Source organism: Platalea leucorodia (assembly GCF_965183815.1).
Source record: "Platalea leucorodia genome assembly, chromosome: 4".
In the NCBI taxonomy this organism is placed as follows: Eukaryota; Metazoa; Chordata; class Aves; order Pelecaniformes; family Threskiornithidae; genus Platalea; species Platalea leucorodia.
The window spans coordinates 21958837-21975118 of record NC_138826.1 but is presented as its reverse complement, the minus strand read 5'-3'; the positions used below and the strand labels follow the sequence as shown (position 1 = coordinate 21975118).

At 42.7% G+C, this 16282-nt stretch overlaps 1 protein-coding gene across 1 annotated transcript in view; it reads right to left on the bottom strand.

Annotated features, from left to right (window-relative positions):
• Window positions 1–3203, bottom strand: part of WASHC2C (WASH complex subunit 2C) — a 38349-nt gene extending 35146 nt beyond the window's left edge. The window contains exons 1-4 of the mRNA XM_082310257.1: window positions 3152–3203; window positions 2952–3065; window positions 2260–2424; window positions 579–644 (exon numbers count right to left, since the gene is read on the bottom strand). Of these exons, the coding sequence (XP_082166383.1) occupies window positions 579–644; window positions 2260–2424; window positions 2952–3065; window positions 3152–3196 (390 nt within the window). The 5' untranslated portion in view covers window positions 3197–3203. The remainder of the gene's footprint in view (window positions 1–578; window positions 645–2259; window positions 2425–2951; window positions 3066–3151) is intronic.
• Between the last annotated feature and the right edge of the window lie 13079 nt (window positions 3204–16282).

Sequence of the window (16282 nt, the reverse complement as noted above, 5' to 3'; positions counted from 1 at the left end):
AAGCTTTTTCACTATATGTAAGAGAAAGACCTTCAGAACCCTTTTTTGCTTGACTTAATTCATCTTTATCACTGCCAGAAACAGAAATGTTCTAAACATCCACGCCAGCACACTACTATCTTATTTGTGCTCCTGGCCCATCAAGGGAACATTTATGGTATAATACACCTAGACTGTAAGATATATAAAAAGCTGAGTTTTTATCCCTGGGAATTGCAGTTAGATTCTGCTTCCTCAATTCACTACCTCTGAATCCAGTAAAGAAGGCCCAAGGCCTCAGTTCTCTTGCTGAAAAAACATGCATAGCCATTTTAAAAATCAATGCATAAGTCTTGTCTACTGGACATAGTATTGAACTTGGGGAGGCCCTAACAGATTATCATATACTGTAGCAGCCTCCAATGTTACTGTGAACTTTATGTTTGAATGACATATGCTATCCAACAGAGAGACTTCAAGGAGAAAGGAAACAGTTTGGTTTGTATGCTGTAAATGTCTGCAAACTAAGTTTGAAAATGAGAAGGTAGACCACAGCTGCAAACATATTGCCAGCACTCAAGGCAGCTTAAGTTAACTACCTGCTCTGTTTTGTCTCCAACGTCAGCTTTGGGAATAGGCTCTTCCACTTCTTCATCATATACTCTCTAAAAAGTCAAGCAAAATTAATTCAAGTAAGAACAACGTACTGCTGCAGGGACTAAACCATAGGCACCACCAACAAAATAAAATACACCGTTAATGTGTAATTAATTACACATTAATTCATTATACATTTAAAAAAAGAAGCCATGGATGATGTCAAACATCTTCATAGCCTCCTTCATGCATTGAAGTCATCATCCTGAAGCCATCAGGCAGCCTCTCAACCCAACTGAGGTAATTCAAGACTGCAAATGTCACTGCAGTATTAAGAAAAGTCGACCCTGTTCCCAGATTGACCTGAATATGTTAAAAAAAAGCACTGTTTTAACCCCCCCTAACATAAAGCTATTCTAGAAAGCTTCAAAGTCGAACCTAAGTTTACTCATGGGCTGTCTATTTTCCTTTTGTTTTCTGTCATTTAGTAGCTTTCCTTCTTTAGCATTTATGCTTCCCCTGCACTTACAGAGAAGGTTCACATCCTCCCTCAGCCTTCAGTTTGTTCTCATGATCCTTCCCATCCAGCTCTTTTAGAACTCTTTTGTAAGATCAGCTACAAGGAGACACAGGAGAATAAAAAGTCTCCCTTGAACCTGCAAACCTAAATCCACATCTCTCAAACACAGCTGCAGTTATCCCCTGGGAAGAGACAGATCTCTCACATTAACTAAATTGAGAACTAGAAATGAGGACCTATTTCTGTGCACTTAAATTTGGGAACAAACAGCTTCAAGCATCCAAGATTTAAGACATTTGGTACAAACTGTTCTCAGGAGAATCATTACGCTGAACAGCAAAGGTAGGCCAGAAAAGACATTGCAGCTCTGAAACAAAACCACCACCACCACCAAAAACTCTCACAACAGAAATCCAGATTTCCATCATCTTGTCCTCTGCCAGCATCTTTCCAATAATAGCATCATGGCTTCAGGTGAGACATGCATGGCCTGAGAACAATGTTGATCAAAGCAAAATACCCAATAAAACTCACAGTACTAAATAACCCTCCACAAATCTGAAAGACTTTTAAAGCTCTACATTTTACTTATACACATGCTCCTAGCAATACAATATTGTAACAGGCTTTTAAGTCTAGCTTTTACCTTTCTAAAATAGTAATATTCATAAATTGGGAACATTAACTAACAAATATGCTCATCATGACCAAACATAACAGACAACTGCCTGCAGTCCAACACCTTTAATACCAACTGCTTTTAGTGTAAAATGACACCACTGAGCAAATTTACAGCATCATATAACATTCTTCGTATTTAGACAGCCAAATGCTACATTCATGCTACCTGTAAAGATATATCAAGACATCCCAGAGATCCCTACTCATTCATAGTCCTAAAAATGAAACTCTGATCTCCATGTCACATATAATCAAAGAAGGAAGGTACCTTAGAAGAGGCAAAAGGGAATCTGCTGATATTGGATAGTAAATCACTCAGAAAAGAATTAGGATGCTATTTAACAGAAACTGATTAAAAGCCACTTCATCTCTAAATTAACATCAGACTTGCCAAAAAGTCAAATCGCTTCTCCACATGACAGTAAGGGACAACACCATTGTTGTTTGAAGTACAAGCTTGATGCATACAAGAACATACTCACGTTCTCTATGAACTGTGTATTGGACAACATAAGAAAGTCATTGAAGACATTATGAAGGCGACAGTCTGTAGCTTTTGTTTCACTAATCAATCCATCTACTTGCTTTTTGATTTCATGAGTCCTGGAAATGGTTTGCTGTGAGAATTCTTGTAGAAAATGCAGAAGCTGTTTACAACAGAGGAAAGCAATAGTCAGCACCCAAGTCCTTTTTCTTTTGGCACCGTTAACGAGACAGGGAGAGTTGATCATACACTTCAACCGAGCATCAAAATAAACACAGTTTAGACTAAAGCACCCGCACGCATGCCCGGGACCCAGTCTCATCCTTCTGTGTTTACACTTGATTCTGCATTTCTTTTCGGGCCAACTCCTCATTTTAGTTTTCTCGCCCGGACCGGAGGACTACAGCAACAGGAGAGCCTGCCGAGCGCCGGGCCCTGGCTGGGGCTGCCCTCCCCGCCTTCCGCCCGGCGACGCCCCGGAGGGCTGCTACCGCGGCGCCCTTCCCGAGGCAGGCAGGCAGGCCGACCCCCGGCCACTGCTCGGGCCAGCGGGCGGCAGCAGCGCCCCGCACACGGCCCCGCCCGACGCCCCCCAAGCCCCGCGGGGGTCAGGGGGCCCCCGGGGGGGCTGGGGCAGCCGCGGCCCGCTCACCCTCCAGACCCAGGCCCGGTCCCGGCCGCGCCGCTCACCCCGGCGTCCGAGGCCAAGGACCAGCTCTGGCTGCCCTTACGGATCTCCTCCAGCGACCAGGGCCGCTCCCACACCGGCGCCGGCTCCGCCGCGTCCCGCGGGGCCCCGTTCATCTGCGGGAGAAGGGCAGTGAGCCGCGAAGCCGGTGCCGCAGCCGTACCCGCTCCGGGCCCTCCCGCCCGGCCGCCCCGGCGCTCACCGTGACCGCGGGCCGCGCTGCTCCCCCCGCGCCCACCGGCGCCATCCGCCGCGCCGCCCGCCCGCCCGCCGGTCAGCTGAGCGCCGTCACGTGACCCACCGGCCGGCCCCGCCCCGCGCGGCGTCCCTGCGGGCAGGGCGGCAGGGGGCGCCGCCGCGCGCGGAAGGCCGGGCAGAGCGCGAGGCGACGCAGGCAAGCGCGCGCGCGGCCGGGCCGTTCCCGCGCCTCGGGCGGACGCCAAGGCCGCGGCTGGCCGAGCGCAGACCCGAAGGCAGAGACGCGCGACGCCTTCTGTACGGGGCTGTGGCCGCCGGAGGCCAACCCCTGCCGGGAACAGCCCAGCCCGGCGGCCCGGGAGGGGCAGAGGACCCACCCGGGCACCCACCCGGCCCTGAACCAGCCGCCACCGCCTACCGCCCGGGGGGCGGCTGGGCTGAGCTGGCTGAGCTTGCTCCCAGCTGGGTGAGGGATGCTCGCGCCATCCTTTCTGCGGGTTGTGAGGACCGTATCTCCCAGGCGAGGGGGATGAAGAACCAGACGGGAGATGGCTTCGACCACGGCAGCTGCTGCAGGGGTCTGACACCCTTGACTGAGAGACCGTTCATGGCTTGTAAGGGACGCGTGCACAGAGGGGCCCTACTCTGCACCAGGAACAAAGTCGAGGGTGGCAGGAGTAGCAGGTCATGGCAGCACGTCTGCAGCACAGCAGCATTCCCCGCTGCAGCACTGCAACGGGGTATGCCAATGACTGGCCTTACAAATAGAGAGGGACCCCTTCCTCCTATTTTTCTTACAAAAGTAAGTGTAAGACTTACCTTACAAGTCAGGTAAAATCTCCTTTGATTTAAACTGGATTAGTCTTAATAAACCCACAGCGGAATTCCAGGATTTGATAGAAGAAAATACTATATACGCTAACATAAATAAATAAATATACAGTGCAAATTGCCAAACTGAGATTCACAGCCAATTATTCCTGGGCCTTTACAGGTCAAGCACCCACTCTAACTTCCCACTTTCTAAGTAATTTTTTTCCAATGGATTAAGAAACGTTGTCATACCGCCGTATTTCGTATGTTCTTTATTACAAGTGAATCAACAACACAGGAAATGACAATAAAATCATGTGTTCTTTCAGCTGGTAACTAAATAATTCATTGGAAACAGTCAATTTAGATCAACCCTTGATATGAGCACATGGAGTTTATTTATTTATTGCACTTGGCTACACTGATACTACAGAAGACCTTGTGAGGAACCAGGGCACTGGGTCATTTACTTCTTATGTGGCTTCTCAGTTTAAATAAGAAAAAATGCCCAAGATCTCCAAGTTCTCATATATTGATTTTAATGTCTACATCCAGATACCTGAAGGATATTGCTAGATTAGGGCCATAGGAACTTCTAAAAGCAAAGTATCATCGTATTCCTTTCGATTCTATTTTTCTGTGATTCTGTAACCAGGTACCATTACTGAACTGGCTCAGACCTTCAACCCTAGTAGAATTTAAAGAATTTTAATATACCGATAATAAAGCAGAAACTAATGAAGTACAAGTAGAAAAACATTAGCCTAGGCTAGTTTCACAACAATGTCTTGAACAAGATTGTTAAAAAACACACAGATGGGATTAATCTAAAATTATTCCCCTAGGCTTTTAGCGTTTTGCCATAGTTCCTTCCTCTGCAACACTGCAAAAACCAGAAAAATTTGCCTTTAGTTGCTTTACATATTCACTGACGTGTGGAAAAAAAAATCCAACAAGTCCTTTGTTGACAATACAAAGTTCTACTGGCACAGAACTTCGTGCATTACAAAATGTGAGGTCTATATGCTCTATGTGTACTGATGCTGAAAAATATGGAGTCTTACCATCAGGCAGCTTCAGGTCTGGGGGTCTTGCAGATTAGTTTCCATTAAAAAAAATAAAAAAAGACAGTAACATGGAACCCGAATGTTCCCTTAGGGGAAATTGTTTATTTGTGGTACATATGCCAGTCTCTGAGCAGAGAGGACTATGAATGGCACAATAAAAATCTGCTTTCTAGAAGTCCCAACCTAAACATTACTGTCAGGGTCCCAAAAAAGCATTTCAGTCCTAAAATTCCTTTTAGAGAGGAATTTAGACAGGTTCCTTTTAAAGGTTAGAGAGAAGATAGCAACAAGAAAAATCACTTGCTGTTCCCCTCAGAACTTTCCAAATGAATATGGAATGTAAAGGTATCAAAAATCCCATAATTCATCGGGGACTAATTTGCATATTAAGAAACAGAACGTGTAAGACTGCATAGAGCTGAGCTCTCTGATATCCATGCTCACAGGCACGCCTTAACTCTGTGGCATCACTTGCTACTTGCATGTGGCCCTGAGATCTGTGCCTGTGCAGCTCATATTCCCTAGAACCTTCCAGAGTCCTCCAGTCTGGGGGACAAGTTCTTTCCTGCATGGCCACAAAGACAGAAGTTACAGCAGACTGGTGTTCCTTGTAATTCTGCCAGTCCCATGCAACTGCTCAGCCTTGTGCATTTGCAGCAGCGTGAAATGAGCTAGAGGTCTTTTGACAGGGCCCTGAAAGGCTGCAGTGAAAGTGTTTAAGGTGGGGTCAGGCAGTCAGGACGTTATTGGGAGGCCCCTGTGGATTGCAGAGGTGGGCCAGAGTAATTATACCCAAGAAAATGTACACAAGACAGATTTGAGAAACAGCACATACTCCAGTTGCTGCTTTCTTCTGCCTCCAGTTTCTGGAGAAGAACTACCACAATATAATGGGATGCCATAGTTATGCAGACATGGTGCAAGAGGAAACAAACCTTTATGGATCTCTTCCTGGTCCTACTTCAGTCTATTTTCTGCAGTGTTGCTCCATGGTGGAAAAAGCCACTGCCTCTCCTGAAATTGCTTGTTAGCTCTGTCTAAAAATTTACTACCCTAGACTGCTGCCAGACCATAAATCCTCTGGTTAGTTCTGATAATCCCACACTTAAAACTGGAGACAATAGTGATGAAAATTTGTTGCTCTAGTGTGAAAGCTTGCAATACAGAAATACAGACCTGGCATCAGGGATGTGCCTGAAATTACAGCTGGCTCTGGGATTTCCCAACTGAGCTGGGGATACAGACATAAATGTGTGTCTGTAGTTTGTCTCCTCAATGTGGTAATGAAATTAGCAGAGTTTGGATTGAGCAGTGGGGGCTGATCCTGGCACACTTAGGGATTCTGTGCTATAGCAATCTGGATGGCTTTCTCTTGGCTTAGATCCCTAAGCTTCCTTACTGTAAAACCAAGGCATGGAACAGGGACAAAAAGTGGTGGGAGGGGTACTACGAACAGTTGGAGTTATCCAGACAGAAGAGCACAGTAGGACTCCTTAATGCATCAGTTTAAGCATAGGTTGTGTTAGCCTCAAAGCTGGTTCTTTATGTCCACAAAGAAACATCTGTGAACATCGGCAAAAGAAGCAATTCAAAGCAAAGGAGGAAATCCAGTATTTACACTCATGCACAAGCTGACACCTATTCCTTTCCATGGACCTGGTCCCCAGTGGGTACGCACAATAATTTCCACAGGCCCATAGGACTGCACAGAACTTTTAGCAGCTGAAGAATGGCTGTAGAAGGCTAAAGGCAAGATGGTGCAACCTTGAAAGTAATTTGGAGGCCAGTATTGTGTGCGTGTTATGTATGGTCACAGCTTACTGTCTCTTCATAACTTCTACAGAGCTGAAAGCAAACATTTTCATTTGGAGTGGATCCTGACTACTCTCAAACCAAGCAGTAGATTGTTTTGTCCAGAAAATATCCCTATAAACAACATGACCAGCTTTAAGGGAGGTATTGTGTTTGCTGTACCCATTCATTGGTAGGCCATATGCAACTCTCTTAAAGACAGAATGATTTCTAACACACGTACACAGATTATGAAATAACAAGAGATATTCTTTATTCATACAGGATTATTAGGGGGATCTGATTTTTCTCTTTTACTTTTTTTTTTTTAAACTGTTTTTGTGAAGTGGCTAGTAAGTTCCTACTAGCATTTGTCCGTGAAGAAATTACAGCTTACAGTGGACAAAGACTTAGAGTCTTGACATGACATTCAATATAAATCTAAATATAATTCTCTCTTCTTGATAATTTCGGTAATGATATGCCATATAGCTAGCCTGGGTAATTTTTTTTTCCCTGTGGGTAAAAACTTTGGCAGCAGTACTGCTTTCTGTTGCATTACACTGGAAGTGCTAACAAAAGCTTAGACACAGCACTTGGTTAAACTCACAAATATTTACAAGGTAAAACATTAAAGAGAGTACCACAGCCACCTTTCCCCAATAGCTAACAGAAAGTAAATAAGTTTTTGTAACTTTAGAACAGGATGCAAACAAAAGAAAAAGTCAAGTTACAATTAAAAGATAAACTTCTGTATCACAAGAAAGAACCTCAACGCAGTTTGTGCATTGTTCTTCATTTTCCCTGCCACTCCTTGTTCTCATGCCCAGGTTGTGTTTATGGCTTGGTACAGACATGGAGAGATGTGGTTGTCCAAAACCTGCAATTATCAGAGCCCCCCAGCTTCCAAGAGGTAGTCCCAGCTCCTGCATTTTCTACAGGCTGCAAAAGGATTTGGGGGTGACAAGTGAAGTCAGGGCTTGAAGATGCCTCAGTCTCTGGCACACAGTGTAGAAAAGAGTGCCTATAGCTAGAAATAAGTACACATGCTGTCACTGGACCAGCACAGGAGCCTGAAGCCCGCAGAAGTAGCCTCCAGGTACACTGGAGACAATGGAACTACCCACATGGCTAAAGCTAAGGACATAATTAAGTTCTTTTCTTGATCCAAGCCCTAAGATCTAATCTGAAGGCTGCAGAAATTAATGGGAGCTTTCCAACTTCCCTCAGTAGGCTTCGAATCTATTTAAGCTAAAGATTATATTTCCAATGTATGTGAGCTTTAGTTATCTGCGTGACTTATGTGCAAATATTTATCTGCATGATATATGTATGTTCTGCGGAATCAGGAGTGAACTTTGCAGAATACTTGTTCTCTCATCGAGCATTAACCCACCACGAGGTCATCTGCCCTCTGGCTGTGCAGGATCTGAAAGGCAAAGCTTTTTTGATGGGAAGTAAGAACATAGAATCATAGAATGATTTGGGTTGGAAGGGACCTTAAAGATCATCTAGTTCCAACCCCCCTGCCATGGGCAGCGACACCGTCCACTAGATCAGGTTGATCAAAGCCCTGTCCAACCTGGCATTGAATACTTCCAGGGAGGGGGCATCAACAACTTCACTGGGCAATCTGTTCCAGTGCCTCACCACCCTCACAGTAAAGAATTTCTTCCTTATATCTAATCTAAATCTACCCTCTCTCAGTTTAGTACCGTTACCCCTCGTCCTATCACTACACTCCCTGATAAAGGGTCCCTCCTCATCTTTCCTCTAGGCCCCCTTTGAGTACTGGAAGGCTGCTGTACGGTCTCCATGGAGCCTTTTCTTCTCTAGGCTAAACAACCCCAGCTCTCTCAGCCTGTCCTCATACAGGAGGTGCTCCAGCCCCCTGATCATCTTTGTGGCCCTCCTCTGGACCTGCTCGAGCAGGTCCATCTCTTTCTTATGCTGGGAGACCCAGAGCTGAACACAGTACTCCAGGTGGGGGTCTCACAAGAGTGGAGTAGAGGAGGAGAGTCACCTGCCTCGACCTGCTGGCCACACTTTCTTTGACTCAGCTCAGGATGCGATTGGCTTTCTGGGCTGCTAGTGCACATTGCCAGCTCATATTCAGTTTTTCATCCATAAATACCCCCAAGTCCTTCTCCACAGGGTTGCTTTCAATCCACTTATCACACAGCCTGTACCCATGTTTGGGATTGCCCCAACCCAGGTGCAGGACCTTACACTTGGCCTTGTTGAACTTCATGAGGTTCGCATGCGCCCACCTCTCTAGCCTGTGATAGGCCATCTAAACGGCATCCCTTCCCTCTAGAGTATCAACCGCAGCACTCAGCTTGGTGTGGTTGAACATGAACATTTAAAAAGGAAGGAAAAGCATGTTCCTTTTTATGTGAAACTGGATAAATCAGAATTATACATACTTAGGTGAATAGCTGAAGGCAGCTACAAAGGGAAGAAAGCTGCAGGGCAGTTCTAGAGGTGTACCAAAGAATTCTTGCTAAGTCCTGTGTATGCTTATTCATGCTCGGAGAATTCATTCCCGTAAGAGCAACACTGCCTCTAAAGCTATTAAAGGATCATGACTTTAATTGCTGCTGATGGACTGCTGCTCCAGAGTATCCATCAATCCTGATACACAGAAGCAGCCTCTCCTGATGACAACAGTGGCAAATCTAGTCTAGCAGATCATGATACAGTGCTTCTCTCCAAGAACATTATTCTAAACTCTTGCTTATACTCCAGAGTTCCTTAACAGTAATGAGTTTAAATTGGTTTATTTAAGCCAATGCAAAAACATTTAGTTGCACTTAAAATGAGTCTCTCTAGCAGTTTATCTTTAGCTGAGAGGGAATTTACTTAAACTACTATTACCAAACTACTACTTAAACCTATTGCAAGGTTTAAAATTGACATAAAGTTTACTATGCTTAAAATAAAGGAAGAGCATCTGCTAGGTTTTACATTAATTTAACCAGAAGATTTTTAAATAACCTGGAAGTGAAGCCAGAGGAATGAGGCTTTTCTTTCTCTCTCCAGCTCTAAAAACACACTTGACAAATGGCCTGGTAACAATAACCTTGAGCTGCAAATTGCCAGTGGGTCATGAAGCGGGATTGTGGGGACAAGACAAGGGTAAAAGGCATCACCTTCCTTTCCATCACTGCAAATCAACCTGCCTTTCAGAAGGTCCAAGAAAAGTACTTCTAACCACTACAAAAATAATACCATAATAGCTGGACAGGATAACCTTTTCAGAGATTTCTCCAGGTGTCAACAATTCAGGGAAAATGCTTCCTGAGAAGCTGAAAGAGACCAGACATATTTAGCAGCATCAACAGGGAAACTAGGAAAGGTCTAAGTATGAAATCCTTAGCCGCTGTCCTACCAACAAAGCCTTAAAATGTTTCCTGCTTTTTAATAGTCTTGCATTCAGAAAAGGCAGACGTTCAATGCTGTGTGTTTTCATAATTCAGCTATCAACTTCATAGTAATATTGAAAATGATCAGAAATGGCTGGGCGGATCACAAGGATGATACAATTTTCATGGGAGGGCTTGCCAGGCAGTTTTGTCTCTCTTCATGCTATATGACAAGTGGTGAAAAGTGAATTAGTGCAGTGCTATGGAATCAATCATTCTTGAAAATAAGTGTATTAAAAAAGCAACTCACTGGAGATGTAGCTAGATCTCAGACTTTAGGAAGAGATTAAATTCTTTTAAAGCAAGATCTGCATATCCTGAAGCAGGAGGTTCAAAGGCACTCAGAGGAGTGTCAGCCGACCAGCAGACAATCAGCAGCAGAGCTGGCAGGGCTCCAGCATCTTTTTCAAGAACTCATTGGCAGAAGAATATGGTGTTCTGCCTAATAAGTGCTTTGAAAGCAAAACCACTCTTGCTTTGAGCTCTCTATCAAAAACCACAAAAGGACTGGCATAAAATTTCCTGTCAAGCCCAGGGTGACCTGGGGATAGGAAAGCCTCGGCATGGTAGGTGAAAGGAAGGGAATGCTGTAAAACTGGTGCAAGCCATCAGTTAGTGCACATCATCTATAATTTCTCTACACTTGTTTGAAACCCATATATCAAGTAATCTGGGAGAAAATGTAAAATCATTGCTGAAAGAGTTTGTAAACAACGCTTAATGTGACAAATAATGACTAAGTCAGGTCGTCTTCATGGTGAAATAAACTGTGCTTACTTGATCCATGCTTTAGATTTTTTTTTTTTAAATTTTGTAGGAATAGGAATTTTTTTAGAAGTCTGTAAAACATAAAATTGATATTAACAACAGTGCCCCTGAGAAGAATTTAGGGATGGAAAGCAAATGTTTTGTATCTAGAACAATATGGTGCTTAAGACAGTAGATGTGATCCCTGGATATATGTACAGGAAAGGCATCGTGTCCTTCATAGTATCGGGTCATTTCCACAACACTTACAAGCTTTCATACCTTGTTCTATACTCAGATTTGAAATGAGATACTGTCAGGTTGTAGACTGTTCAGAAATGGGTTACAGGAATGAAAGGAAATCTGTGCTACACAACTGAAGACCAAAAACACTGTACTCACCGGAGAGAAGTTATAAGCTGACTTGACACTCTGTAAACACAGAAAAAAGAAACATTTCGATGATAAAGTACTATTATGTAGTATGCTGTAAACAAAGGATGAGAAAGGAAATTTATTGAATTTTCTCAATGACATAAACATGATTTTCATGAAATGAAAGTTTTAAAACATGTAGTGGTTATATCAGAACAAAAAAAAAAAAGTCAGGTGTATAGTCTGTAAAACTGAATGCTTAGTAACTTTTCATAAATTATGTATTTCTTACTAAAAGATTATCAAACCTGCACAGACTTCAACTTCAGTGTTTCTTCCAAGAAGGTCATGGAATTATGTCATGTGACGTATTTAAATTTTTTTACTCCTGCTGAATTCTTTGGATTGAATACATCCAAAATCTGAATTAATTATTATTAGTACTCAGGAATACATAGTGCATAGGAGGAAATGAATAACAACTTTTCTTGCCACCATTCCAAAATATTTACAACTCTGTTTAATTTACTCTAAAAAAATAATAAGCCCAAAATTATTTAGCTCATAGTAGAGCCAAATTTTATTGGATTTATTTGTCCAAAGTTTCTAAATATAATCTTAACATCATAAGCCAAATTTCCTGTAGCTGGTGATAAATCTCCCACAGGAACGAGTTTCAAATTGCTTGCCAGCATCTGTAACAAAGTATTTCTTTTTGAAACATAGGTAGGGCCACAGTCTGTTACTTAATTCTGAAAAAAGAGGTTGCAGGAACAAGAGAAAGTAGAGTATTTGATTAGCACTCTGAAATTTGTCACTGCTTGTGAAAGTATTTTGCGCATGTAAAAGTGATCATATACTCTATCACAGTTATTCGGGTCAAAGCCTGAACAGTCCCACAGGAGCAACAGCAGGCTTTTGATTTGAGAGGAAATCCTTATTTTAGGTGAAGGGAAAGAAAAATGTTGTAATGTGATCCAGCTTTGACTAAGATCTGAATGTTAAGAGGTTTTAATACTGGTAATGTCCAAGTACTTTTGGTTATCTTACAGTGCACACTGCAGCATTAAACATGAGTATGCAAAGATCTGGCAAAATCTCCCTAAACTATTAATACCTAGTTCCCTACTCTAAGCTTATTCCAGCCCACTGATAGCTGAAATGGTCAATGTGGTTTCCTGCCACAGCTAAAAATCGCCTAACCATGATATTGCCTACAGCTTAGCTATCAATACTTGTATTTCATCAGAAAGGCATTTCTTCTAATCATAATGCTTCCAAGGAATACAAAGTTCCGGGTTAACCTTTTACCTAGGTCAGTTCTCTACAGAATCAAACATTTTCTCATTGCCAGCTGGTGAAATTTCAGTGATTTCTTCAGAAATTTCAACATAACTGCATTTGAGTTGAGTAAGCTTTTTTTTCCCTAGACTTGAATTGCTCAACATAAAGGCACCATAAAATAGTTGCTCTCAGATTCCACATAAAGCACTTGCAGAGTTCTTCTGGGGGCTTGGAACTCTTTGGAAGCCAAGCATTCCACAATGGTAAGTCAAAGGTCTAGATTTTTTTTTTTTTTTTTTTTTAAATGAGGATACAGATAGTTATTTACTTTAAAACTACAAAAGAAGGATACTTAAGAGAATCACCTAGTTATGCATTTTTAAATGTGTATATATTCTATTAAAAAAAACCTGCAAGATGCAAAGAAAGTAAGACATCTTTGTGAAGATTATTGTGAATTTTGTTCTTTGTTTTGTAATTCTTTGCAAGAAACCATACACACATATCTCTTGGTCTTTCACTTGCTCTTATCCTTTTCTCAGAAACGTTTGTGAAAATATTCAGAAGTTTGTGAACATTTAGGACCATGCTTTCAAAACTATAGATGTGAAACAGTTTAAAATATAGTCCCTTTACAATTAAAAGTGTAATACACAGTGTATTCTGTCTGCATTTCTCTTTTGATCTACCAAGTGTGTCCTGTTTCAGCTCTTCAAGCTTCCAAATGTGTTTGCAGAATCTGAATCAGCAGTTAGGTAATGCTAAATAGATAGACAAAGCCCTATGGACCAGTTTTCCTCTAATATACGCTCATGTAGTCCCCAAAGGTACAGCCATCAATTACTACCTTTGATGAGAATCTCAGGAATGGCATAAATTTTGCAGAAGAGGCAGTAGTTTCTGTAATATATGCAGATTCATAAATAAAAGGAGAAATTATCATCTGCTTCTTTCTCTGCCTAAGCTTTCCTGAGGGCTTGTCTGCACCCAGACAAGACTTAGTTGAACAAAACAATCTGGTACCTCATTCCACTTTCAAAGGCCATTAAATCCAGTTTGGAAGATTCTGTTCTGCAAGATGGCTGGTGGCATCTCCTATATGAGAGAAGGGTTGTTTAGTCTGGAGAAGAGGCGGCTGAGGGGAGACCTTATCACTCTCTACAACTACCTGAAAGGAGGTTGGAGTGAGGTGGGGGTCGGTCTCTTCTCCCAAGTAACAAGCGGTAGGACGAGAGGAAATGGCCTCAAACTGCACCAGGGGAAGTTTAGGTTGATTATTAGGAAAAAATTCTTCACTGAAAGGGTAGTCAGACACTGGAACAGGCTGCCCAGGGAAGTGGTTGAGTCCCCATCCCTTGAGGTATTTAAAAGACATGTAGATGTGGTGCTTAGGGACATGGTTTAGTGGTGGACTTGGCAGTGCTAGGTTAACGGTTGGACTTGACAATCTCAAAGGTCTTTTTCAACCTTAACGGTTCTATGACCAAGTGGAAAAAAAAAAAAAAAGTTTCCTTGAAGTGCCTTGCTTACAGACCACCCAGAAAAACAACTGATGTTTGACTAAGCCCTTGGCATCAGCATAACAGTAATAATCTCTGCCGTTTCTAATAAAGGCTACGTTTCTACCAGTGCTTTCTTACCTGTTTGATACCCTCTGTGCTCAGCCTACTTCTGCTTATGTGTGGGCCCTTTACTGCTATCTGTTGCTTAGCTGACCTATCCTTTGGTTGTTACAGCGTAGGGCCAGTTCAGACAGCAATTAGACAACACAGACTTCCCCTTTTATTTCTGTTTAGATTCAGTGGAAGGTCCAGAACTTTGGTCTTTAGAGAGAGGGGCATGCCCAAGTTCATCTGACTGGCATTTCTAGGAATAGCAAGATAAGGACAAATGTTGTAGCAAACAAAGGATAAAAATTCACAGAAGACAGCACAGCAAAAGAAGGATTTTAGTCTTTCCATAAAGACATGGGTGACAGCAGTAAGACCTCTGGTAGAACTGGCCTGTGCTGTTGCAAACACCTGAACCAGTTAGGAGGCAAGCCACCACCAAACTCAAGATGGATGACTAATACACAGCAAGCAATACCCCAAGCATGTTGAGATCCTCTGTGGAAAGCCATGATTCTCTGAGCTCACAAAGCCCCGGACAGCTGCACAGCACAGATAGCCCCACAGATCCATGCCAAATGCACATGGAGCCTCAGCAGAGACCAGCTGCAATGTTACATCCTACAACTTCATGGAACAGGAGTTGCTTGGACAATTTTTCCTTTGGCCAGGGACTACAGAACAGCACAGTTTAAGAGTTTCAGTCTTAACTTCTCATTCTGGCCATGGTCCTCAGCATGGCCACTGGCTTTATTCTACACCAAAGCCTCAGGAACTCCAAATCACAGAACCACTATGGAAATTAAGCATTATACCCTTCCCAGACCACTCCATAGACCCTCCTCCTCTCTTTCACTACACCATAAATGTCCCCAAGCCCTGTAAGAAAGCAGCACATCAAGGATTAAAATAGCAAGTGTTTTCCACAGCAGCATAGATTCCCCTTGGCTCACCATCTGCCTAAGGTTCAGCACCTTTCAGTGTCTTGACATTCATGATTCAAGTAACCCAAGGTAGACAGCAGAGCTGCCTAAAAACAAAGCCTCTTACTGCTATTTTAAACCCTAGTTTCAAGTAGCAAGAGCCTCTGGAGTTCAGAACAGTAATTTGGAAAGGTCTACTCATTTTATGATCCTTTCATGTTAATCTGCAAGTGCTATCATGAAAATTTAAATAACTTCCTCCACTGCTTCTCAGTCTCTGGCCATTCCTAAACTTTTGCCTTAAGTTATCCAGCTTGAGCAACCCATAAAAATAACCGTGTGCTCTCATGCTTCTCCAGTTCTTCTACCCCAGTATAACTGCCATTACAACGTTATGCAGGCTTTTTAAAAAAAGTCCTGGTTGTTCAGCAGGTCCCAACAGACATCTCTGAAGAGCTCTTACAGATGATTAGCTGTTGTCACCACTAGGCAAAAGCTGTTGCCACCACTAGACAAAAGGAAAGGTGTACAGTGACATGTCCAGACCTGTGTGTGCATAGTTTGACAAGATGGCTCATGTGCTGCTAAGCAGAATATACAGCACTGGAATTTTCCCCTAAGATGCTAATTTGTGTCTCTCTTCTCTACCCAGCCACCTATTTCAAAAAATTTACTGGAGTATAGTTAGGTCTGAGATCTCCACTCCACTGCCAAATTTGGAGAAATTGCTGTACCCAAAAGTGAAGCAATAGGATGCTAAACAGACAGTGATTTGCTGGAGAAATAGCTAAATCTGTCTCAAAGGCAATAAATAAAGCACTAATAAGAGTCTGACAGGGCTTTCAAGTGTATAATACTATTGAAGCTTTTTGTGATTTCTAGAGATTGGACTTCAGCAGAGTGTGATGCTGCTGACACATTTCTGTCATACCATTTTGTCTCTTCCAACCTAAAGGAAAAAGTCATCAATGCAGTGAAGTATCTGGCGTGCCCTTTTCCAACATTTTCATGTACACATAAGCTTATTTCTAATTTTTCTTCAGGTTCAGTGATTTAGGTTTTGAAAACAAAGATAATCAAAGTGGAAGTGAATTCATTCC